Here is a 25,476-nt window from a genome sequence, read left to right as displayed (position 1 = left end):
CTCCACCTCTGGAGGCTGCCTAATCCCAGGCACCCTGATGGGGGGGGGGGGCATTCTCTCTCTTGGTCCAGGCCAGAGCCGATGGTCCCAGGCAGGGCTCAAGAGCTGCCAGATGCTGAGGACACACGATCAAGCTGACCTGAGATGAGCCTCTGATGAGCATGGGAAGACTACTATAGACTGAAGCTGACCCAACCTACCAAGGACTCATCAAGGGCCAGGGTGGAGAGCGGAGGGAGGCCCAGGAAAGCAGGCCCTATGTATGGCCAAGGTCCCCTAGATATTCCCCTCTATTCCAGTCTCTCAGCAAGTCGGTCTCCTATGGGTGGGCTATCATTCTAGCATTCGAGGTCTTTGCTTACTGGTTTGGGTTCTCCTCACCAGATACCGGGCCTCCAGCATTCTAAATTTAGAGCTGCAATGACACCAATCTCTTTCATTTTACAGATAAGTAAACTGAGGTCAGAAGGTGCCTACAGAGCTGGACTCAGATTTGGGACCCTGACTCCAAATCCAGACCTCTTTCCACTGGACCACACAGCCGCCCCCCCCCCCACACACACATATACACACACAGTCTCTTCTCAAGGACTCGCTCGGTTCCACAAAAGTTAGGAAGTTTCCTAGAGAAAAAAGGGTCTGGAGAAGAAGGACCAGTCACTTCCCTCATAAGGGGAGCCCTTGGGGCAGGTCCCCTCATCGTGACACCCCGGCCCGGGGCACCTCCAGCACGAATACAAGGAGAACGAGGGAGAAGGCCGGCTAAAAGGCCACCCTCCCCCCCAATCCTACAGCCCCCCAGATAGTCCGTGCCTTGGCACCTGCCCTCCCCATGGGACGGTAAGCTCCTGCGGGGCAGGGGCGGCCTTGCAGCCAAGCCCTGGGCACAGGGCACAGGGCACTAACCCCCGGGGTCGCCAGGCTCACCTTTTCTAAGGTCTGATTTACTCCACAGCCCCTCCCCCCCGCAGTTCGCCGCGCGCTACATTGTTGCCAGCTGCGCCCGGGCGCACGGAGGAGACTCACCGGGCCCGGCCCGCCGGGGCCACGCGGGCGCCGCCCCGGCCCCCCGCACCAGCCAGGGCCCCCGGCCCCCCGCACCCGCCAGGCCCCCCGGGGGCGCCCCGGCCCCCCGCACCAGCCAGGGCCCCCGGCCCCCCGCACCAGCCAGGCCCCCCGGCCCCCCGCACCAGCCAGGCCCCCCGGGGGCGCCCCGGCCCCCCGCACCAGCCAGGGCCCCCGGGGGCGGCTCCGAGGCAGAGCCGGGCCCGGGCCCAGGCGCGCTGCTCCCCGAGCCCCGGGGCGCCCCGGCCCCGCCGCCGGCCGCGCGCACTCACCCTTTGTAGTAGGCTTTCACTCGGACCTGGTGCGCGTGGTCCCCGCCGCCCGGGCCCGGGTGGGACATGCTGTCCCGCTGCGTGGGCATCTCCCCGCCGCCCCGCGCCGGAGCGGCCGCGCCGCGGGGAGCCTGGCCGAGCGCCGCCGCCTCCGCCCGCACGGCCCCGGCGCCTCGGCGCCTCCCTCCGGCCCGCCCCCCGCGCGCCCTCCCAGCGTCCACATTCCCGGGCCGGGCGGGGCGGGGCGGGGCCCCCGCCGGCGAGGGCCGCCTCTGGCCCAAACCACTTCCGCCGGGCGGGGGGAGCCGCGCAGGAGCCGCGGCTCCCCGGCCTTCGGGCAAGGCCACCCCGCAGCAGCGCCAGCCCGGAGCCCTCCGGCAGCCCCTGATCCAGATCCTCTCGCACATCCTTTCCCCGGAACCTGGGGGAAGAGGCGGCCGCTGAGCCCAGAAATAATCGGTCACCCCTCCGGTGCCGGATGGCTCGGTCCAGCTCATCCTGGATGGGAGCGGGGGCGGGGCTGGAGCCTCCGGAGTCCGGAGGAATCAAAGCGCCCGCCGGGACGGGGCTTCCGAACGGGATGCTGGGACTTGGAGTTCTCCGGCGGGGGGCATTCTGGGACTTGTGGTTTTCAGGGCGTCCCACGTGCACGGGGGGAATGCGGACTCGGGGCGTCGGGCCGCGCCTCCGGCCCCCCGGCGCCGCCCTTGACCCCAGGCCGTGACCCCGGCCCGGGGCGCCAGCCCTGGGCCATGACCCCCTCACCCACGGGCACCCCACACCCACCGAGCCGCAACTTTCTCTCCACACCCCCTTCTCCCTGGACTCCCCAAGCGCCCCCCATGAAGCAGCCAACTGTACCCCGAGGCCGGGTCGCGGTCAGCAAGACTGACTTTGGCCTTAGACTGGACAAGTTACTTAGTCTCTGTCTCGGCTGCCCCGCTGCCCCCGAGCAAAAAACGGTCATTTTTGTTAAAAGGCCTCCTTCCTGCCCAGAGGAGGCTGGCATCGGGGAGGAAGGCCATGCCTTGGCAAGCCAGGGGGCTGTGCCAAGGGGTCGGTCTCACTTTCTCCTCCAGTCCTCCGGATCTAGCAGGCCAGCGTGACTGGAGCTGGCCCGGGCGACTTGCCCAAGGTCACACCGCTTGCTGGCATCATGTGGACTCACGGCCTTCCTGAGTCCAGGGCTGGCGCTCCATCTACTCCACCACACAGCTGCCTGGCACAGAGTGCCCTCCGTAACATCGAATCTATACAAGGGGTTGTTTCCCTCCTTTCCCTTCCCTTCCCTTCCCAGTGGCCGGTAGGCTTGGAATCAAGAAAACTGAAGTTTAAATCACTTAATAGATCTTTAAAGGTCAGCAAGTCACTAAGCCTCCTTAGCTCAGGTTTCTTATCTGTAAGAAGGTTAATAATAGTGGCTCCCAGGGTTTTTGTGAGGATCACAAGGGCTTAATACAGTAGCTCTAGCACATAGTAGGTGCTTTTGTTGTTCATTTGTAGTCTATTTGTGACTGTTGGGGTTTTCTTGGCAAAGACACTGGCATGGTTTGCCTTTTCCTTCACCAGATCATTTCCTTCCCCAGCCAGTTCAATCACCTCCTGAACAACAATCCTGTCTCCTTATCATCTCTCACCAGGGCTATTTCAAATAGTCTCTCCCCTTCTTCCATCCATCCCTAAAATGTAAATGTGACCGAATTAAACCCCTCTTCCTTATCTAATCAGCATCTCTAGCTCCTAATTACCTCCAGAATCAAATATAAAAATCCTCTTTAGTTGTTCAAAATTCTTCCTAATCCAGCCCTTCTTACTTCTCCAGTCTTCTTACACCTCACTTCCCTGAGATCCAATGACACTGGCCTCCTTTCTGTTCCCCAGATGGAACACCTCTATCTCTTGATTGGTTATTTTCACTTCATGTTTGGAACTCTCTCCCTTCTTATTTCTCTGGTTTCCTTCAAATCTCAGCCAAAGTCCCACCACTGAGAAAAAGCCTTTCTTGATCTCCCTTCTCAGTCTACCTTTTGGTTTCTCTGGCTTCCTTCAAATCTCAGCCAAAGTCCCACCACTGGCCTTCCTTGATCCTCCTCAATTCCCATGCAGTTTATTCTGTACGTTGCTTCCTTCTCCAAAGTGGATGATATATTGGCCAGTATGACCAGGAAGGATAATTAATGATCATTGTTAGAAGGGATGTGGGAAATCTGGGACACTATTACACTGTTGGTGGAGCTGTGAACTCATCCAACCCTTCTGGAGAGCTATTTGGAACTATGCCCAAAGGGCAACAAAAATGTGCATACCCTTTGACCCAGCAATACCACTACTGGGTCTATACCCTGAAGAGATGAGGAAAAAGGGTAAAAACATTACTTGTACAAAAATATTGATAGCAGCCCTGTTTGTGGTGGCAAAGAATTGGAAATCCAGTAAATGTCCTTCAATTGGGGAATGGCTTAGCAAACTGTGGTATATATATATATGTCATGGAACACTATTGTTCTATTAGAAACCAGGAGGGACGGGATTTCAGGGAAACCTGGAGGGATTTGCATGAACTGATGCTGAGTGAGATGAGCAGAACCAGAAAAACACTGTACACCCTAACAGCAACATGGGGGTGATGATCAACCTTGAAGGACTCGCTCATTCCATCAGTGCAACAATTGGGAACAATTTTGGGCTGTCAGCAAAGGAGAGTGCTATCTGTATCCAGATAAGACGCTGTGGAGTTTGAACAAAGTTTAAGGACTATTCTCTTTAATTTAGAAAAAAAAAAAAAAAAAGCAGATATCTTATTGTCTGATCTTGTTACCTCTGAGAATTCTGTTTTCTTTAAGGATATGAATTCTCTCTCATCACACCCAATTTGGATCAAGGTAGAACATAGAAACAAAGTAAAGACTGACAGAGTGCTATCTGTGGGGTGGGGGTGGGGTGAGGGAAGCAAGATTGGGGGAAAATTGTAAAACTCAAATAATATCTTTAATAAAAATAAATTCAAAGTGGATGATAGGCTAGTGTCTTTGACATTAGATTCTGAGTTCCCTAGGGTCAGAAACTGGTTTTTGCCTTCCTTTGGATTCTTGGTCTATCACTTAGTAGTCCCTTGTTGACTTGACTTGACTTGTTGCCTTCTCCTATAAGGCCTCTCCAGATCTCCCAGTTATTAGAGCTCCTCCCCAGAAATCACTTTGCAGGTACTTTATATTCATATAAATAAGCACATTTTCATACTAATAGCTAATATTTAAGGTTTGCAAGGAGTATTACCTTATATCATTTGTTTCTCCTCTCAGTGCTTAATAAATTTTGTCTAATGAAGACATGAGACAAATGGAGGTAGACCCAGACTCAATGGCCTTAGAGCCCCTCCACCCCCCCCCCTTCTACCTCTAGCCCTATGATCTTATAAACTTACGACTGCCCAAAGAACACAGCTAGTAAGTTACTGTGACTGAATTCAAACTCAAGGCCCCTGGCTGCAGGGCCCATGCTCTGTTTGCTGTGCCACTTATGGACTCTAAATCAGCCCATTTTTTTTTCTTATCACCCCTAGGGAAAGCAGAAGGACTTCCCTTTTCCCCTTTCCAGTTTCTTTTTCTTGGAAGGCTGCCTTTGGTGCTCATTTGAACTTGTGTATGAAGGGCAGAGAGGGAGACCAGGGCCCAGTTATAAAGTATAAAAAGATTGGCAAAAGCCTTTGGAAAAGAGATTGTGGTTCTTTGGCTTGGTCCCAGAACCAAGGAACAATAGGTAAAAGGTCATGACGTCAGAAAGAACTTCATAATAACGAGAGCTGTCTCCAAGTAGAATGAGTTGCTTGGGAAGGAAGGAAATAAAAGTGCTGTAAGGGTTTTACAAATATTATCTCATTTGATCCTTGTGACTACTTTGTGAGATAAATTCTGTGATTATCTCCATTTTATTTTATTTTTTAATGGAGGCAGACAGAGATTAAACAACTTGTCCAGGGTCAAATCTTCCTGCTTCCGGTCACATTTCACCATCTTGTGTGCCATCTTTTTTTTTTAAGTAACTTTATTTTTGTTTTTTTGCAGGGCATTGGCATTAAGTGACTTACCCAAGGTCACATAGCTAAGCAAGTATTTCCTTGCCATCTTTTACAACCATGGTAGACCATACAGGGCACCAGTAAGCAGGAAAATGGTATATATTATTCTACCTTCATGTCAAAGAACCTTTAGGCTTTTGAAGAATGAAAGCAATATATTCTTAATCAGCATTCTAGAAAGGTGATATTATCAGAGAACCTTGGGGTTGAAAGAATCAATCCCACATTTTACAGACAACAAAACCAAGGAGCAGCTGATGGAATAAGGTAAAGAGCCAATGGTAAGCTGGGCATATGAGCCTCCCACCAGCCAGCCTCTCCAGGGACAACTTGAAACTTGCCTAATACTTTCCACTTTGCCCAAACCTGTTTTTACCTTTCCTTCAGTTCCCTGAAGGGCTTATATTGCCCATGTGATCACCATATTAAGTTCAGGAAATGGAGGAATTTCAGGTACCACTCTCCATCACCATTCACCCAGAAACTATGCCCTCTTTTTCATCAGTATGGAATTTCCAAGAGTCATGCCCCACCCTGGTCATGAGGATGGAAACAAAGGCAGGTGAGCTGCCTCTGGCTCAAGTCATCACCTACTGCTGTCCAAGGGTATAATTTAAAGGCAAATGTTTAATCTGTGCCTACAGCCAGAGATTTATTGTAGCTCAGTGGGGAATGCATTCGAGGGCTTGGTTTCCTTTTCCTTGGGTCTTCTGAAGGGTTTGTTCCCAGTGAGGAGCATAGCAGAGATAGCTATTTGGAGTGGGAAGAATTAAACTGTAATCCATCTGCTATGGATGAGTTAAACCCTGAAATAACCTTCATCTCTAACATTTCCCATCAATGAGTCTGCTACCTGTTCCTTCTGTCATCTTGGTCACATTTCTATCTATCAGTCTAACCACAAGAATGAAGCAAGCACCTACTATCTACACACACACACACACACACACACACACACACACACACACACACATATACATAGAATGAAATAACCTCTACTTGTTTGGCAGGCAGGAGACTGAGTAGGAGGGAAGCAAGAAGGGACAACAATCTTATTTATGGGCATATTTAGTGTAAATGTAAAGTGAACAAACAGAAAATGGTTAAATAAGGCAATTGGGGAGGGAGAGTACTGGGAGTGAGGAGGAGAGAAAAAAGTGGATTGAACCTTGAAGGAATTCAGGACTTGGATGAGGGAGATTAAATCCTGGGAGAAGGAATGACCTGAACCAGGAGTAGAATGAAGGCCACTTTGGCTGGATTGCAGAGGGAAGACGGGGAGAGATGCCCCATGACTCTGCAAAGAGAAGTTGTGAAATCTTTAAAAGGTGAACAAAACAGTTTATAATTGATTCTAGAGATGATAGGAAGCCAATGATTCGAGTAGGGGCCCCAAGATGGACAGATCTATGGTTAATGAAAATCACTTTGGAATCAGTGGGGAGAAGGCTAATGAAATAACATGTAAAGTATTTTGCAAACTTTAAACTTTTATAAACAAATTAGTATTTATGACAAAGGACTCATTTCTAAAATATATAGAGAACTGAGTCAAATATATTTTAAAAAATCCATTCTCCGATTGACAAATGGTCAAAGGATATGCAGAGGCATTTTACAAATGAGGAAATCAACATGATATGAAAAATTGCTCAAAATCATTACTGATTAGAGAAATACAAATTAAAGCATCTCTGAGGTAACACCTCACACCTCTCAGACTGGCTAATATGACCAGACAGGACAATGATCAATGTTGGAAGGAATGTGGGAAATCTGGGACACTAATGCATTGTTGGTGGAGCTGTGAACTCACCCAACTTTTCTGCAGAGCAATCTGGAACTGTGCCCAAAGGGCAAAAAAAAATGTGCATGCCCTTTGATCCAGCAATACCACTATTGGGTCTATACCCTGAAGAGATCATGAAAAAGGGTAAAAACATCACTTGTACAAAAATATTCATAGAAGCTCTATCTGTGGTGGCAAAGAATTGGAAATTGAGTGAATGTTCATCAATTGGGGAAATGACGGAATAAACTGTGGTATATGTATGTCATGGAACACTATTGTTCTTTTAGAAACTAGGAGGGATGGGAATTCAGGGAAGCCTGGAGGGATTTGTATGAACTGATACTGAATGAGATGAGTAGAACCAGAAGAACACTGTACACCTTAACAGTGACAAGGGGGTGATGATCAAACTTGATGGACTTGCTCATTTCATCAGTGCAACAATCAGGGACAATTTGGGGGTATCTGTGATGGAGAATACCATCTGTATCCAGAGAAAGAATCATGGAGTTTGACCAAAGACTTTTTAAAAAAAGGTATACTATTATATAATTTTGCAATCCCTTCTATTTTATCATAAGGATATGATTTCTCTCTCAACACATTCAATTTTGATCAATGTATAGCAAGGAAACAATGTAAACACTAACAGACTGCCTTCTGTGGGGAGTGGGGGGAGGGGAGGGAGATTGGGGAAAGAAACTGTAAAATTCAAAAAAAAGAAATAAAGTTCATAAATCAAAAAAATTTTTTATAAATGTTGTCATTGTTCAGTCTTTCCATGATTCCATTTGAGGCTTTCTTTGTAGAGATACTGGAGTTGTTTGCCATTTCCTACACTAACTCATTTTATGGATTGAGGAAACCAAGGCAAGCAGGGATAAGTGACTTGCACAGGATCACATAGCTAATGAGCATCTGAGACCAGATTTGAACTCACAAAGATGGGTCTTTCTGACTCCAGACCCAACATTACCCACTGTACATGTACCTACCCTTAAAAGTTTTATAAATAAATGCCAGTTATTCATATTCATGTTATTACATATTATTACCAATTAATGAGAAGGATGGGGAAACTAAATTATGGTGGGGCCTTTGTGAGTGAGCAGAATGGGACCTTGAGGAAAGATGCTGTAGACAAAAATGAAGGATAAACAATATATGAGCAGATATATGGGATAGCTAAGGGTGAAAAATTGAGGATGACACTGGTTTGTGACTCTAGGAAGCCTGAAGAATGGTGATTTGTTCAATAGAAATAGAAAGTTCAGAAGAGAAGTGGCTTTGGACAGAAAAAAGATGATGGCCATATTGGTTTCAGATGTCTATGGGATCTAGGGTTTGAAATGTAGTCTAGGCAGTTGTTGATTTGGGCTCAGGAGAGAGAGATTAGGACTGGAGTCATCTGCACAGAGATGGTAATTAAACTGACCTGAGCTGATGAGGCCACCAAGAGAAAAAGTATGGAGGCGGAATTGAATAGGGTCCAGGACAGAGTACTGGGGGAGAGACATGGATGAAGAACCAATAGAAAACAATGAGAAGCTAATGTGAATATAGCACCAGCCCTACAGTCAGAAGGACCTGAGTTCAAATTCAAACTCAGATACTTAGATGTGTGACCCTTGGTAAGTCATTTAACACTAATTATTTCTTTAAAAAAAGAAAAAGAAAGACATTGAAAAAATGGAGTAAGGACGGCTAGGTGGCGGAGTGGGTAGAGCACCAGCCCTGGAGTCAGGAGTACCTGGGTTCAAATCTGGTCTCAGACACTTAATAATTACCTAGCTGTGTGGCCTTGGGCAAGACACTTAACCCAATTGCTTTGCAAAAACCTTAAAAAAAATAAGTAAAGTAGAACCAAGAGAGCAAAAACACAGAGAGTAATGAGGATGCAGAAGGACTAGGCGGTTAATGGTGTCAAAAGCCACATCTAGATCTAGCAGGATGAGACTGAGAAAAAGACCATCAGACTGAGCAGTTAAGAGGTAATCGGTAACTTTAGAGATTGGTTTCAGCTGAGGTCAGAAGCCACATTGCTAAAACCTGAGAAGTGAGAAAAGTGAAAGCAAAAGATTAGATATGGCTTTCAAAGATTTTGGCTAAGAAAGGGAGGAGAAATATAGGATAGGATCTCATGTCAGTTTTTTAAGGATGTAGAACATTGAGACTTTTTTGTAGGTGACTGGGAAGGACTAGGGACCAGGGAGACATCGAAAATTAGAAATAGATAGGGGTGACCATTAAGGGGCAATTGACTGAAAAAAAGAGATTCCATCTTCAGGCTGAATAAAATCAAATCTTCTTTAAAGGTAGATACTTGTGGGGCAGTGAATGGAGCACTGGATCTGAGTTCAAATATGACCTCAGACACTTAATAATTACCTAGCTATGTGGCCTTGGGCAAGTCACTTAACCCCATTGCCTTGCAAAAACCTAAAAAAAAAAATAAGATAGATACTTCTATGCAAAATCTAAAAGTTGTTTGTCCTTCATTCTCAAAGAAGACATGAATTGGATTTGAGTGAGGGGGTTCTGTGCTAAGTCATCAGCCTCACTTTCTCCTCCAGTCCACCGGGTTCAGCCACCAGATGTGAATCAGGACAACTGGAGATGACTCTGGATGCAAGGCAATTCGGGTCCCACAGCTAGTGAATATCAAATGTCTGAGGTGAAATTTGAACTCAGGTCCTCTTGACTCCAAGACTCTGTCTACTGCACCACCTAACTGCCCTAGGCAAAGTCTACTCTCCTGTAGACTTCACCATTTGATTGCCCTGCTAGGGATGTTTTACAGTTTATTAATGTCCTTATAGAACTGTACAGTCCAGACCACTATTGTTATATCATAGCAAAGATTTTTTCTCAGCGATGGATTGAACTAGCAGGCCACTGAGATCCTTTCTAACTTGAGAATTCTATGATTCAGTAATGCTTGTATTTAATCAGTACTCCACTTGGGGTCTGACCAAATAGAGTATCAAGGGACTGTCACTTCCTTATTTCTGGACACTGTCTGCTTTGGGCATAAATATCTAAGTCACTTGACTTCTGTTATCTTGACTATTTTAAATAGGCATAACAAAGCCTCATTACCTGACAGGGAAATTGTGAGGTTTAGTTAATTAGTACTTGGGAAATGTATTATGATATCAGAAAAACAGAGTCACAGAACTCTTTTTTTTTTTAAGTTGGGAAATTGCAGTTGGAGAAATGATTATTTTCAAGAATCCTCAGAAAATCCCTTCAAAGCTCAGTTAAAACCAGAGGGTCCATGCTTCAGAGCTGCCCTCTCCCACTAGGAAACCGAAACTCTAGGTTTAAATGAATGAGGTTCACTCTGGAAGCTTGGGGGAATAGGGTCTTTTCAAGCTCTCTGGCTCACTAGATCTTCCTCACCTTGGAGAATTGAGGGGAATCTCTTAGAGCTTAGACTTGATGCATGTCTAAGGTCTCTTCAAAAGAAAATAGCAGGATTTCTTCTAGAAAAGTAGTCAAGGGGTGGCTAGGTGGTGCAGTGGATAGAGCACTGGCCTTGGAGTCAGGAGCACCTGAGTTCAAATCTGGCCTCAGACACTTAATAATTACCTAGCTGTGTGGCCTTGGGCAAACCACTTAACCCCATTGCCTTGCAAAAAAACTAAAAAAAAAAAAGTAGTCAAGGGCAGCTAGGTGGCAAAGTGGATAGGGCACCCGCCCTGGAGTCAAGAGGACTTGAGTTCAAATGTGACCTCAGACACTTAATAATTGCCGAACTGTGTGACCTTGGGCAAGTCACTTAACCCTATTGCCCCTTAAATAAAAATTCTTAAAAAAAAAAGGATGTTAGAAAAGTAGTCAAACTACAAAGTGGATCAAGTCTGGACAACTATTTATTTGTTCCTACCACCACCACTACCCACTAACCCATCAACACACAAAGCTTAAATATGCATTGACAAATACTTAAAACCTACAATAGTGACCCTTTTTTGTTGCTGTTTAGACATTTTCAAGGTCTGTCACCCCTTTGGGGGGATTTTTTTGGAAAAGAAACTGAATTAGTTTGCCATTTCCTTCTCTATCTCCTTTTATAGATGAGGAAATTAAGGCAAACAGGTTAAGTGACTTGCCCAGAGTCATACAGCTACTAATTGTTTGAGATCAAATTTGAACTGAGGTCTTCTTGACTCTAGCCCTCAGTACTCTACATTGTACCACCTAGCTGCAAAGCAAGGAGCAGGTCCATCCATCACGACAAGTTCTGCATTTTTTTCTCTGACCTGCACTTGCCTGTGTTAAGGGAGGTGAATCAGTATAATCTTCTCTGTACCCAAGACTTGTTCTGTACTCTTAACAGAATCATCGGCATCCCAAGACTATACAATCAATTTAGCCAATCCCATGGAAATTTTGTACACCTGTGTTGCCTATTTGGATGGTCACAGCAGACGTAATTGTCATATTGTCCTGAATGCCCCCAAACTGATTGGTCTATGATCCCATCCATCTTTCCCTTTCCTTCCCACTTCTGATCATGTCTATCTTCTCTGCCTGAACTACAGCAAGGTGGAGCTTCCAAGGTAGGAGGAATTTGCAAAGCAGTTTCTTGCAAAGAAGTAATTAATAAGCCACTGGCTGATTCCTGGCACTCTGTCTCTGGTCTACTCTGTATATAAATACACGTGCCTATATAAATATATATATATATGTGTATGTATCTACATACACCCACATACACACATATTTGAGACATGACTAATGTGGCAATCTGTTTTGCTTGACCACCTATTTGTAATGAGCAGTTTTCTTCATGCCTTCACAATAGGTGGGGAAGATGTGAGAGAAATAATTTGCAACTGAAAATAAAATTGAATTTAAAAACTTTTAAAATATAATGGGGGGGGGGCGGCTAGGTGGTGTAGTTGATAAAGCACCGGCCCTGGAGTCAGGAGTACCTGGGTTCAAATCTGGCCTCAGACACTTAATAATTACCTAGCTGTGTGGCCTTGGGCAAGACACTTAACCCTGTTTGCCTTGCAAAAAAACCCTAAAAAAAACAAATATAATGGGGATAAATTCTTATGCTTGGATTCAAAAATCAATTTCACAAGTACAGGAATGGAGTACAGCTAGACAGAAGTTTGAAAAACACCTGGGAATTTTAATGGACATTAATATATCAACTAAGGAGGCTAATTCAATTTTTTTTTGGTTTTTGCAAGGTAGTGGGACTAAGTGATTTGTCCAAGGTCACACAGCCAAGTAAATATTAAATGTCTGAAGCTGGATTTGAACTCAGGTCCTCCTGACTCCATGGCCAGTGCTCTATCTTACTGTGCTGCCCCCAATCAATCTTAAACTGTATTAAAACAGATATCATGTCCAGCACCAGGAAGGTGTCTCACTGTCCTGTGCCCTGGTCAAACCTCCTCTAAAGTGTCCTGATTGTCCTGAGCAGCTTATTTTAGGAAGGAAAACAATATGTTGGTGAGGTTCTCAATGAAGGCAAACAGGATGATGAAAGCCTTGACTTTGGGTTTTATGAAGATTTGGTTGGAGAAATTGAGGCTATTTAGCCTAGAGAAGAGAAATTGTCCCCTTTGGCCACTTAGAGCAGGACATTGCATGCAGGTTGCAAAGAAGTCGATTTAGATGGCTTCACCTCCTTAGAGGTCTTCAGCCACAATTTGAACTAGTAGAACCTGATTCTATAATTCTCAAATACCATTGGACATATACTCGCTTTCACAATCAGGAACAATCTATATATGCTTAAGGGCAGATGAAGGGTAAACAGAGTGTCCTTGGGTAACAAAGGATACTTTGAAAGACAGACACTTAACTAAAAACTCCAAACCACTTGCTTAATTGATTGATAAATCTTCATGTCCCCCTCAAAGTCAATCACGACTGAAATCTAACCTGCCATTTTGAAGGAAGGAAAAAAATCGGTTTTGAAGACCTTTTCAATGGAAACTTTCCACCCCATTTCATGATGCCTCATTAAACCATCAGCCTTTTGTACCACACTGTGGTGGTCTCTCTAATCTTTCCAGGATCCTGGGTCATTTCCTCTCTTTAGAAGCACCACTCTGGGGCCTGGTGGCTGGCTCCATTCTGCCCTCCTCAGAAGGCTGGCTCATTTCCCTGCCACCCCCAACAACATCCTGTTGGACTCAAATATTTTCATAATGAATTTCTGCTGACCTTGAATTTAAGCCATAGTCTATTTTTGGCCCCTTAAACCCCAGCAAGGAAAGCCAGGCTAGCTTGTGCTATGTGAAGAGCGGTGATTCCTGTTTAATGAAATCCACACTGAATTTCAAGGGCAAATTTCATGTCCAAGACAAAAATGTTTGTCTGCTTCCCAAAAATATCTGACACGGTGCCTCCTGGGCTCAAGATAGCTGACTGATCTTATACCACTTCCTGTTTCTAAAATAACCATATACCAATTACAGGAAGGTAGATCTTAAGAGCTCTGGGGTCCTTTATCAATCTCAAGGTCAGGGGCCTCATCCAAGTTCACCCAATGAGACTCTTAGGACATTGTGGGTAGTCTATAAATATGTAATTGATCCATATGTTCATCTATTTTAAAACCACAAGTGTTCATGAAGTGGTGGGAAGAAAAATGAGAGACTGAAATAAGAACAAATCTTTCTATTATTTTCTACTTAATTTTTCAAAATGGAGATTAGAAAAGACAGTCAAGCATGTTGGGCAGAAATCTCCTTGCTCTGAGTTGAATCAGCAGCTTACAAGATTGATCTTTCCTTTAACTTCAAATCCTGTTTCTTACTGGATTTACTATTGCCCAGACCCTTTTTTCCTTCTTCAATTTTTTACATTGTGAGAAAATGAAATATCTGAATGATTTGTTGTTGTTAAATAGAGAAAAAAAAATATGACCTCAGAATATTGTGGGGTTCCCCCCCTACTTATGGCTACTTTCCAAAATGTCCAAAAAGTTGGGAGAAAGAAAGAATTTAAACAACCATAATAATAGTTTGAATTTGTATACCATTTTAAAGATTTCAATGGTTTTTTTTCCATACATTATCTTATTTGATCTGATATCTATGGATATTGAACTCCACTAGTTACGGTTAAAGAGTTGAGCATAAGAATGCACACAAGAAAAACTAAGTGGATGAACTCTGAGTTCATGTCTTGATCTTCCTGTCATCATGGTAGATTTTTATAATCAGGTTCTTTTTGTTGCTGTTTGTTCATTTTTCTTTTGCAATTCTTGACTTTGGTCTTTATGTTAAAATTGAGCTCTGCTCCCCTTGAGGGGGGTGGGCTGGGGGGAGGAGGTTGTAATTTTGGTCCAAGCAGATGAGGCCACTGCTCTCCTGGTCTGGGTTCTGGTCCTAACCCAGGAAGGACCCTTTTGTCTCTTACTTTCTGTTCTCCTTGGAACTTTAACATAAGTGGTTATAGGGAATGGAAATATCCACTAGCATCTAGTCTTGAGCAAAATGTTGGTATGGGGTCCCTTATAATTTTTTTCTGACCAGTTTCCTGATCCCCTTACCATCTCCAATCTGGGAGCTACCAAAGCTGCTTCTGCCACTGTTGCCATGGTATCCATGACTGATAGTTGGTGTGGAAACCAGGGGGCTAGGGCCTACTCTAATTTTATAGACCCCCTCCTTCTGACCTCCTAAGTTGTCTTAGTCTGAAAAAAAGTCTTACCCTGAATTTTTGATGACTCTACTGTTTCAGAATTCTATTTGAGGTATTATTTTATACTTGGAGGGGAATGTTAAGAGAACTTGGCTATACCATCTTGGTTCCACCTCCCTGCCCCCAGCTGCTGCCATAGAGATTATCTGTTTATTTGGTTTTTTGGTTTTTATAAGGCAATGGGTTTAAGTGACTTGCCCAAGGTCACACAGCTAGGTAATTATTAAGTGTCTGAGGGCAGATTTGAACTCAGATCCTCTTGATTCCAGAGTCTGTGCCCTATCCACTGTACCACTGAGCTGTCCCATAGAGATTATCTAACCATACATACATATCTATCTAGGACAGGTACTGCTGATAGACTTTGAGCTGGGGACAAAATTGAATTAGTTGGATGGAAGTAAAGTGCTTTTAACGATCCAAATATTTTCCTTTTCCTAATATCATATTTTTTCTGCTAACTGGGAGGGGCAGAATACCACAGTCTCAGAAGAATTAACATTTCATGTCATCCAGAGGGCTGGAGAGAGGAGCAAGGTGACCAAGAGTGAGCTAGCCATATTACCTTAACTACAAAGAATTAGGTGGAAGGAGTGTCAGAGATGTCATTGAAGAGATGCACTACCAGACAAAGAAGAGGGCTAGTCATCCACCAAGATCAAAGGATAACCATAATCCTATGAACCAGCCTATAGAGCAGAAGAATCAAACCTGGGGTCCCCAGAATGGAAGCAGCATCCCCACACCCCAAATGCTTCCTGAGTAGATTTAAATGTAATCGAAAAAATGTTAGAATGAATTGACTCACAATCTTAATTGACTTGCTCATTCCACCGGTGCAACAATCAGGTACAATTTTGGGGTATCTTCAATCTGTATCCAGAGAAAGAATTGTAGAGTTTGAACAAAGACCAAAGACTATTACCTTTAATTTTAAAAAAACCCCAGTATCTTATTATATAATTTTGTTATCTCTTATACTTTATTTTCCTTCCTTAAGGATATTATTTCTTTCTTATCACATTCAACTTAGATCAATGTATACCCTGAAAACAATGTAAAGACTAACAGACTGCCTTGTGTGAAGGTGGGGGGGAGGGAAGCAAGATTAGGGGAAAAATTCAAAATAAATAAATTTAAAAAATAAAAATAAAAAATGAATTGATACAATTGTCAACTGATGGTTTTCTCAGTCAATATGTATCTGACAATTCCATAGCATAATCAAGTATGAATGAGTTGCAGTCTTTGAAGAAGTATTGACATCAATGAGCTAACAACAGCAATAGCTAACAGACTGCCCTCAAATATTTCCAGAGTTTCTTATACATGTCATAATTATAATAATCCTTTACTTATGTTTTGATCCTCATAACAACTCTATTACTATCTCCATTTTTTCAGATGAGGAAACTGAGACAGGTAGAGGTTAAGTGACTTGCCCAGGGTCACACAGCTAGTACATCATGAGCCCAAGACTCTAATGTACTGGGGTGTCCCCTTTCTGAGATCACAGCTTCATGGGACTTTCAGAGAAATGAATTCTGTGGGCATGTTCATTAATATGGCTCTATTTTGCATCAACCAATATTTAGTGAGGGTGTGCTTTACTGGGGTCTAGCACTCCACATTATGAAGTACAGGATGGGGCGGCTAGGTGGTGCAGTGAATAGAGCAACGGCCTTGGAGTCAGCAGTACCTGGGTTCAAATCCGACCTCAGACACTTAATAATTACCTAGCCATGTGGCCTTGGGCAAGCCACTTAACCCCATTGCCTTGAAAAACCTAAATAAAATAAAATAAAACAAAATAAAATAAAATAAAATAAAATAAAATAAAATAAAAAAGTACAGGATGAAAAAAGGATTGGGACCCAACCCTCCCCTCCCCAACAGGTTACACTTCAGTTGTGTAGGCAAGACAAGATAAGACCTAATTTGATATAAATTAAATAGCACAGATTTAAATAACAGTTCTATCTAACAGGGAAAGAACCAGAGGAACAGAAATGCCAAATGAGTCATGGGGACAGTAAGTCCAGAGAAGGGAGAGATTACTTCATACTGGGAGGTGGTAAGGGGACTTTGAAGACAGGTTTTCCCCACTTTCCAGGCTATTAGATCAGAAGAAAGTTGCAGGGTTTTGGTAGATTGGGGTTTTTTTTTCCTTTCTTCAAACCTAAATTTTTTGCTTTGCAATTTCTACTCATTGCTTCTGATTTGGTCTTTGTAATCTAAATAAAACAAGTCCAATCTCTCTTCACACAGCAATCCTACCATTTTTCCTCCAAGTCAAACAAGCTCAGTTCCTCCAGTCATGGATCAGCACCTTCGCCATCTGGTTGGGTCACTCTGGACAATGTCCTCCCAGAACTGAGCCCAAGACTCCCTATGACATCTGCCAAGGGCAGAGTTACAGGAGGACTCTCACTTTCCTGTTCTTGGAAGTTTGGCCTCTCCTATGAAGCCCCAGTTTCATTAGCTTTTTGGATTGTCCCACTACCCAACTGCGATCCACTGAAACCCCCAGATCTTTTTCAAAACCACTACTGTTTAATCATCTTTCCCCAATGTTACACCTATAAAAGTGATTTTTTTTTTATTTTTGGAGCCAAATAAAACTAATTGCATTAATCGAATTTCATCTTGTTAGATTTCATTCAAAGCTCTAGCTCATCAAGATTATTTTTTTTTTTGAATTCTGACCTGTCATCTAGGATTTTAGGTATTCCTCCTAGCTTGGTATCATCTGCAAATTTCATGAGCATGCCATATACACATATGTATATTTATATATGTGTGTATATCTATCTCTTTATCCAAGTCACTAATTATAAATATTTAAAAGCACAGATCCTTGTGGTCTTCCATTAGAGACCTCCTAGTAAGTTGACTCTGAACATTAACAACTACTGAGAGTCTTGTCCAACCAGGCACTAATCCATCAGATTATATTATCATAAAATCCACATTATCAAAAACTGCTGAAATCTAGATAATAACTGGTATTTACATAGCGCTTTAAAGTTTGCAAATTTCTTTCCCATTACTGCATTTTATGAAGCAGCTTAGGTGGTTCAGTGGTTAGCACACTGGACTTGGGCTCAGAAAGAACTGTGAACAAATTCAGCCTCAGTTCCTTACAAATGGTGTGACCTTGGGCAAATCACTTAACTTTTGTCTGCCCCAGTCTCCTTATCTACCTCCCAGGGTTGGTATGAAGATCAAATGAAATAATATTTGTAAAGTGTCTGGTTCTGCCCTTATTCCCCTTTATCCTTAAAACAACCCCAGAAGATTGTTATTGTTTGTCCTTCTTTCTTAAAGAGGACTAATGGCATCAGGAACATGATATCTTGACTTGCAAATGAATTGGATTTAAGTGAGGAAGAGCTGGCAAAGTCCTCAGCCCCAATCTCTCCTCCAGTTATGAGTCCAGTGGCAAGACAAAGGTCAGGAAGAATGATGATGGCCACAGATACAGAGGGAGACCTTGGCTTTTTTAAGCTAAGTCTTTCCCAGGTCTCAGTTTGTCAGAGGCAACACCCATTCAGTAATTAATTAAGAATTGAGGCTAAGAGTCTTGTTTACCTTCATAAAAGAATCAGTCTAGAAGGGGAAGACCCTCTGAGTTTCTGGGAGAGAAGTATTTTTTTTAAATCCCCATTTTACAGATGAGAAAACAGAGACAGACAGAGGTTAAGTGATTTGCTAAACATCACACAGACAGTAAAGTATCTGAGGTCAAATTTGAACTCGAATCTTCCTGACTCCAGCTGTAGGTATTTTTAATAATAATAACTAACACTTATATAGTGCTTATTTTAGCACTGTGCTACCTGCTTTACAAATATTTACAAATATGATTCCATTTGTTCCTCCCAACAACTTTGGGAGATAGATGCCATTAATATTCCCATTTTTACAGATGAGGACACTGAGGCAAACAGGGGTTCATGACTTGCCCAGTCAGGGTCTTAGTCATATAGTTTGTAATTGTATGATGTTGAATTTGAACCTTGGTCTAGTGACACCAGCTCTGTAGCTTTGTCCACTTTGTCCCTGAGTGGCCTCTATAGGCAAACTCTAGTTACAGCATTCCCCTCAAAGTTTAATAATTTTATCAGGAAAGGAAATGAGAGTAGTCTTACAGAGCATATTCTTTTTCTTTTTTCTTTTTTGCAAGGCAGTGGGGTTAAATGACTTGACCAAGGTCACACATCTAGGTAATTAATTAATTAAGTGTCCTCCTGACTCCAGGGCCACCCAGCTGCCCCCAAAACACATTCTTTATTATTATTATTATTTTTTGTTTTGTTTTGTTTTTTGCAAGGCAATGGGGTTAAGTGGCTTACCCAAGGCCACACGGCTAGGTAATCATTAAGTGTCCAAGGTGGGAATTGAATTCAGGTCCTCCTGACTCCAGGGCCAGTGCTCTCTCCACTGTGCCACCCCTTCAAAACACGTTCTTGATGAAGCCATACAGATTCTTTGGTAATGACCATCATGCCAACCAGATCTTTGACTATCCTCTCTAGAATTTTCCCAGGAACGCAAGGCAAGCTCACTAACCTAGAAAGGACAGACTGTGCTCTTGCCTCTTTGAGAAATTTTTGAGACGTCATTTGCCCATCTTTGCCCAGATGGTCCCTCTCCCATGTTCCATGATCTTTCCCATATCCAGGCAATCTGATCTGAAGATGTGGCTCATCCAGGCCAGGTGACTTGGATCCCCCCAGGGCGGCCAGGTGCCTCTCACAGACTTCCTTACTCATCTTGGCTGCCACTCCCTATTAGTCATATTTTGATTCAGCATTTCCTTTAAAGGTCATTCTCTTTTGCAGAGGAAACAAAAAACTGAACAGTTCTGCCTGTTCTTTTTTGTCTCTTGTCTTGATCCCATCCACCCCAGCAAAAGTCCTTGGTTTTCTTGGATCTTCCTTTTTCTCCCCAATGTCCTTTCAAAAAACAAACCGACAAACTCATTGGTTTGTCCTCAGCTTCCTTCTCCAACCTCAGCTCATTCTAACCTTTAGTTTTCCTGAGGGTATTTTTATAAGATTGTCCATACTCACATAATCCTCTGCTGTTACTTGGACTTGACTCAATTTTCCACGTTCCTTTTTGAAACAATAGCAACAACAACGATAATAGCTTAAATCATGATGAAAATGCTTTGTGGTTTGCTAAGCACGTTGCAGCTATTCATTCATTCGATCCTTACAACAACCTAGGTGGGTGCTGTCATTATCCTCATTTTATAAATGAGGGAACTGAGGTAGAGAGTGGTAAGTAATTAGCTCAGGGTCACGGGAAGCGTCCGAAGCTATTCCTGAGTTTGGCTTATCCAGCCTGGAGGTCCAGTGGCTCATCCATTGCGCCCCCTAGCCGCATGCATCCACTTAGCTCTCTTCCCTTTTGTTTTTCTCACTGGAATTTTTTCCCTTTGCATCTTCAGGATTCATGGCTGAGAATCTCCCATAACTCCTTGAAGCAATGGGATCCTCTGCCTTATCTTTCTTTCTTGGAACCCTTTAAAATCTACTTTCCCCAGATTTGGGGGGCATATCAGACTATACTCAGATTTCCTCTCCTCTGTCACAAATTCTTCTATGGTGGTGGTGGGATGGTCACTACACCTCAAGGTTTCCATCATGTCAATCCTAGCAATCAAGTCTTGCCACGTACTTTCAAGAAGACCAGTGAGATTCACCAGGAGGGTCTTCACAAGGTTTCACGTAGGAAGTGGTAGCCAGTTGGGCTTGCCAAGAAGACAGGGATTCCACAACATAGAAGTGAGAAAGGGTCTTGACAAGGAAGGGTTCCATATCTGGGACAATCTTGGGGAATAATAAAAAAAAATATTTTAAAGGAGAAAGAGTCTACGACTTAAGATCTGGAATATGTATTCTTATCTTGAACTTTAAAAAAATCATATTTTGATAACTGTACTCCAAAGCAAGTGGTTTCCTTTGTACCCATGTATTTTATTTTATGTATTTAAGGAGTGGTTCATGGGCTTCACCAGACTACCAAAGATGTCCATGACACATACACATACACAAAACTAAAAACCCTTGATTTAGCAATAGAAGACCTCAAATGACGTCTAATCCCAATGCCCTCATTTTACAGTTGAGGAAACTGAGGTCTATGGAGGTAAAGTGACATCTCAAAATCACCTGGCAAAAAAAAAACCATGAGGACCTCTAGACTCAGGTCTTCTGACTCTAGATTCAGTGCTTCTCTATTTTTTTCCAGAGAGAGAAAGAGATGGGATTTTCTCCTTCTTTTATGGGAAATGGATTACTAAAGATGTTTGTAGTTGCTATTTATATTTGTGGCAGCAGATTGCAAGCTCCTTGAGGACAGTGATTATATGTCTTGATTGATCTACAGATGGATACCTGGAACACTCCTCATAGTATAGAAGTTGGTGCAACCAGAGATATAATATGAATAATTAAACAGCAGTATCACTTGTACTAAACCAAAGCATCTTGAAGATCTTGCCATCCAAGTGACTTCTTCATCAGCTAGGTCTCCATGCTGGACTTCCTCAATCACCATGGTGACCACTCATCTTTATGTTGCACCTGATGTTAACTAATGTTCAGAAAGAATGAGGTTATCTCTCATGTCTTTCAGGATATCTTAAACAAATTTGATTTATGAGTGAGGGATCTTATCAGAAGAGAGCCTTCAAGGTAGAATTTTGCTCCCTTGAAGCTTTTTTCAACAGTAAGTGCAGTACATCTTGCATTCTCTACATGTGGAACTTTGCAAGCCTTCTTTTTTTTAGTTTTTTTTTTTGCAAGGCAAATGGGGTTAAGCGGCTTGCCCAAGGCCACACAGCTAGGTCATTATTAAGTGTCTGAGACCAGATTTGAACCCAGGTACTCCTGACTCTAAGGCTGGTGCTTTATCCACTATGCCACCTAGCCGCCCCTTTGCAAGCCTTCTTGGAGTTTAGCCTAAGCACCTACACATGGAAGATGGAGTAGGTTGACAAACGATAGAGCCTGTCCATGGCTAGTGTATAACTGAGACAGATGGTGCAAATGGAGGAGTAGGGTCCAGATTTTTTTTTTCCCCCAAGAATGATTAAAATGTTTTTTTTACTAAGATATCTTAACAATTGAAATTCCCCTGGTTCACTGAAAGTCCATCTTTTTTCCCTGGAAGAGGACATTCAGCGTTGCTGGGTAGTTCCTTCTTGGCTGCATTCTAAGCTCTTTTCCGGGGGTATTATATTCCAAGCCCTACGAGCGTCCAATGCAGTGATCCTATCTTAACAAAATGGCACACCTCTCAAGGTGGGAGAGGGGCAGGGAAATCCCAAAATGCAAGGTTTTTTATGCACTTTGAAAGGCTTTGTTCCTGGAGGATCCAGACCTCAACAGGAGGAAGAAAGCCGGCTAGACTGTCTCCAGGAAAATACAAGTCGACCCCAAATTTCTCTGAAAAACAAGTCAATGTTTAACTATCCATGCTTTTTTTAATATATTCTATTTGTGTTTCCAACTTCATACAATGGTAGTTTTTATTCATCTTTTTTGAGTTTTATAGTATTTCTCCCTCTCTCCCCCAGAGAAAACAACGTGAAGCGGGCTTTACGTCCGTGACCGCGCTGAACACGGAGGAATGGCACCTGTCGGGAGAGAGAAGAGTCGGGTCCAGCATCAGAGCTGCAGGATTACAGGGGCGCGGGGCAGCCCGAGAGAGGGCGAGCCCCGGCCTGCGCCCGCAGCTCCACGACTCCTCCTTGGCACGCGGATGCCAGTTTCCATCACAAGCCCCTGAAGGGCTCTCCCGGCTTCTAATAGAACAATAGGGCGCCGTGACACGGGCCTATGCCCACGTGAGGGGCATTCCCGGCATCGCCAGCTCTGCCACACAGACGGGGCTGCGGTGAACAGTCTGGGACCAGTGACGTTTCGCCCTTTGCCATCCTCTCTGCGGGCACGGCCCCAGGGGGGCCCTGCTGGCCAGAGGGCATGCGCCCTGGGGCTGGATGCCCAGGGGAGGAGCCTCGGGGCGGCGCCCAGCGCCTGTGGGGGAGGGGACCCGAGCAGGCCCGGGGGGGAGGGGAGAGGCCCGGCACTGCGGGCAGCGGGGCGCCCCCTAGCGGCCCCACGCGGGAAGCGCTCCGCGCCAGGGGCCCCTTCCGGGCCGGCGGGGGGCGGGGCCGGGGAAGAGAAAGAGAAAGGAGCCCGGGCCGCGCGCCCACGTGACGCCGGCCCCGCCCCCGCCCTCAGCGCGCCTGCGCGGGCCGCGTCAGGGATGGGGGAGAGAAGATGGCGGAAGCGGAGTGAGTGACCGGCCGGGCGGGCGGCCGCGGCCCCGGGGCCCGAGCGCGGGAGCGGGGCCGGGGCGGGGGCGCGCTCCGCGGGGGGCCCGGCCCGGGGCGCTCTGGGCGCGGGCCGCCGCGGGAGGCGTCGGGGCGGGCGGGCCGCGGAGGCCCGGGGGGGCGGGGAGAGGCCCCGCCCTGCCCACGGCGGCCGCGGTCACGCGTGGCTCGGGCGCCGCCCCGCCCCCCCCGACCGCGTCAGCCCGGCGCCCGGGCCCGTGACCTGGGCGGGGCCCCCAGGGGGCGCTGCTGCATCCGGGCACCGGGGATGGCGCGAAGGAGGCGGCGGGGGCGGGGCCGGGCCGCGCCGCGGGGGGAGGGGCGGCAGCGGACTCGGCCAAGGTCTCGGGCTCACTGGCACGCGGCGGCGCTGCGCCCCCTCTTCTCGCACGTTACTGAGCTTTCCCCAGATTTATTTAAGGCCGTGACTGACGTGGTGCAGTGGGTGGAGCACCGGGCCTGGAGGCAGGAGGACCCGGGTTCAAATCCGCCCTCACACCCTTGACCGTGACCGAGCTGTGTGGCCTTGGGCGAGCCACTGAGCCCACTGCCTTGCAGAAATCTAAAAAAAAAAGAATAATTTAGCCAAGCACAGCGAGGCAATTAAGTGTCTGAGGTAGGACTTGAACTCGGGTCCTCCCGACTCCAGGGCTGGTGCCCCCAGTTATATTTTAATCCTCCCCAGCTTGCTGCTGTGTTTGACGCCTCCTGATTACATAATCTCGGAGTCTTTTTTAATCAACAAAATTCTGCAATTTTTGTTTTTTTAACGAGAGATCTCAAGGCCCTCTTCCCATAATCTATAAACGTGCTTGGAATATAACAAACTTCATCTATAACGTAAAGATGCATGGCACAGATGCTTTGGGTTGCTACAGATTTCACTGAAATACGACTGCAGAGTTAAGCACCATTGGCTTGGTGGATGTCTCTGTCTGGGCAACATGTGGTTGGGTTTTTTTAGGTTTTTTTTTAAGGCAACGGGGTTAAGTGACTTGCCCAAGGCCACACAGCTAGGTGATTATTATTATTATTAAGTGTCTGAGGTCAGATTTGAACTCAGGTCCTCCTGACTCCAGGGCCGGTGCTCTATCCACCTGCACCACCTAGCCACCCCAACATGTGATTTTTTTGGGAGTAATTAGTATTTGTATTTTTAAGTAGTAATTTAATTAGTGAATCGTATTTAAAGCATGTGGATGGCAGCAGGCTTCGGCCTCACGTTCATTCTTCGCCTTCTCTGCTAGATTTAAGGAGCATCATGCAGGTATGGATAACGAAGCAAGCCCAGGGACCTCCTCCGTGTCCACGGCTCCCAGCAGCACGGCCACCACCACCATCAGTACTTCCTCCTCCAGAACGCCCCAGCCACAGATCTCTGTTTATAGTGGCTCTGACCGACACGCTGTGCAGGTACATGAGAAATGGGGAGGAGGAGGGAGGCAGGGAAGGCAAGCAATACCTACAAGTATGCAGCTTGGAGTGTCTGGGAAAGCTAGAAAAGGCAGGGCTTAAGGCTAGCTAACCTGTCAGATCATGGGGCATTCTCGGTCATTGCTGCGCTGTTTTGGGGGCATGAGGTTAGTCCTGAGCTGATAAATTCACACATATTCTCAGCTGCTTTAGGGTATTCTCTTTAGACCTAACCCTTTCTAAATTCATACTCTGGAAAAACCCTTGCTTTGGAGAATGATTTTTTTTTTCAGTCCCCAATGAGATAATCCAGAAATTTTTAGTGAGATTTCATAATCTCTAGGGAAATTCTTAAAGTTTTGACCGAATGAAGAGTTTTTCTTCCCCCTCTCCACACCAGCCTCTCCTTCCTGGAATCTTCTTCATTACATTGTGGTATGGAACCAATTCATTTCCCTGAAGGAGGAGTGGATCCCATCTGCTTCAGAGAACCTGCCTGGTGTAGGGTTTGAGGATACTTATCCCTGCAGACTCTGATGTACCATCAGAGATTCTGAAGCCTAGTTACGGTGTCCAAGAAGCCAAGGGGTATATCAGTGACTTTGGAAATTGGGCACTTAAAGCTTGGGTTTTTCACCAGAGGGAAAAAAGACCCCTGTGTTTGAGTAGACTCCAAACTGCAACATTCCAATTTGCTAGTTTGTTCTAGGAAACAAAGCTTCCCTCAGATTTTCATTTGACTCCAGGAAAGTACTGTGTTAAAGGTGCTTTTAGAGTGGTAGGAACACATAACCATGTGACATAAAACTGGGGCTTCAGCATTTTTGGC

At 45.1% G+C, this 25,476-nt stretch overlaps 2 protein-coding genes across 7 annotated transcripts in view; one reads left to right on the top strand and one right to left on the bottom strand.

The window, feature by feature from the left end:
• PRKCI (protein kinase C iota) overlaps positions 1-1,495 on the bottom strand; it is a 54,462-nt gene extending 52,967 nt beyond the window's left edge. The window contains exon 1 of the mRNA XM_074190911.1: positions 1,338-1,495. Within this exon, the coding sequence (XP_074047012.1) occupies positions 1,338-1,426 (89 nt within the window). The 5' untranslated portion in view covers positions 1,427-1,495. The remainder of the gene's footprint in view (positions 1-1,337) is intronic.
• A 21,641-nt stretch (positions 1,496-23,136) lies between these two features.
• Positions 23,137-25,476, top strand: part of PHC3 (polyhomeotic homolog 3) — a 75,880-nt gene continuing 73,540 nt past the window's right edge. For all 6 annotated transcript variants that reach the window (XM_074190903.1, XM_074190902.1, XM_074190900.1 and 3 more), the window contains exons 1-2: positions 23,137-23,195; positions 24,482-24,647. In XM_074190903.1, the coding sequence (XP_074047004.1) occupies positions 23,182-23,195; positions 24,482-24,647 (180 nt within the window). In that variant the 5' untranslated portion in view covers positions 23,137-23,181. The remainder of the gene's footprint in view (positions 23,196-24,481; positions 24,648-25,476) is intronic.

Source organism: Macrotis lagotis, chromosome 6 (assembly GCF_037893015.1).
Source record: "Macrotis lagotis isolate mMagLag1 chromosome 6, bilby.v1.9.chrom.fasta, whole genome shotgun sequence".
NCBI classification, from domain to species: domain Eukaryota; kingdom Metazoa; phylum Chordata; class Mammalia; order Peramelemorphia; family Peramelidae; genus Macrotis; species Macrotis lagotis.
This window is presented reverse-complemented; position numbering and strand designations above follow the sequence as displayed.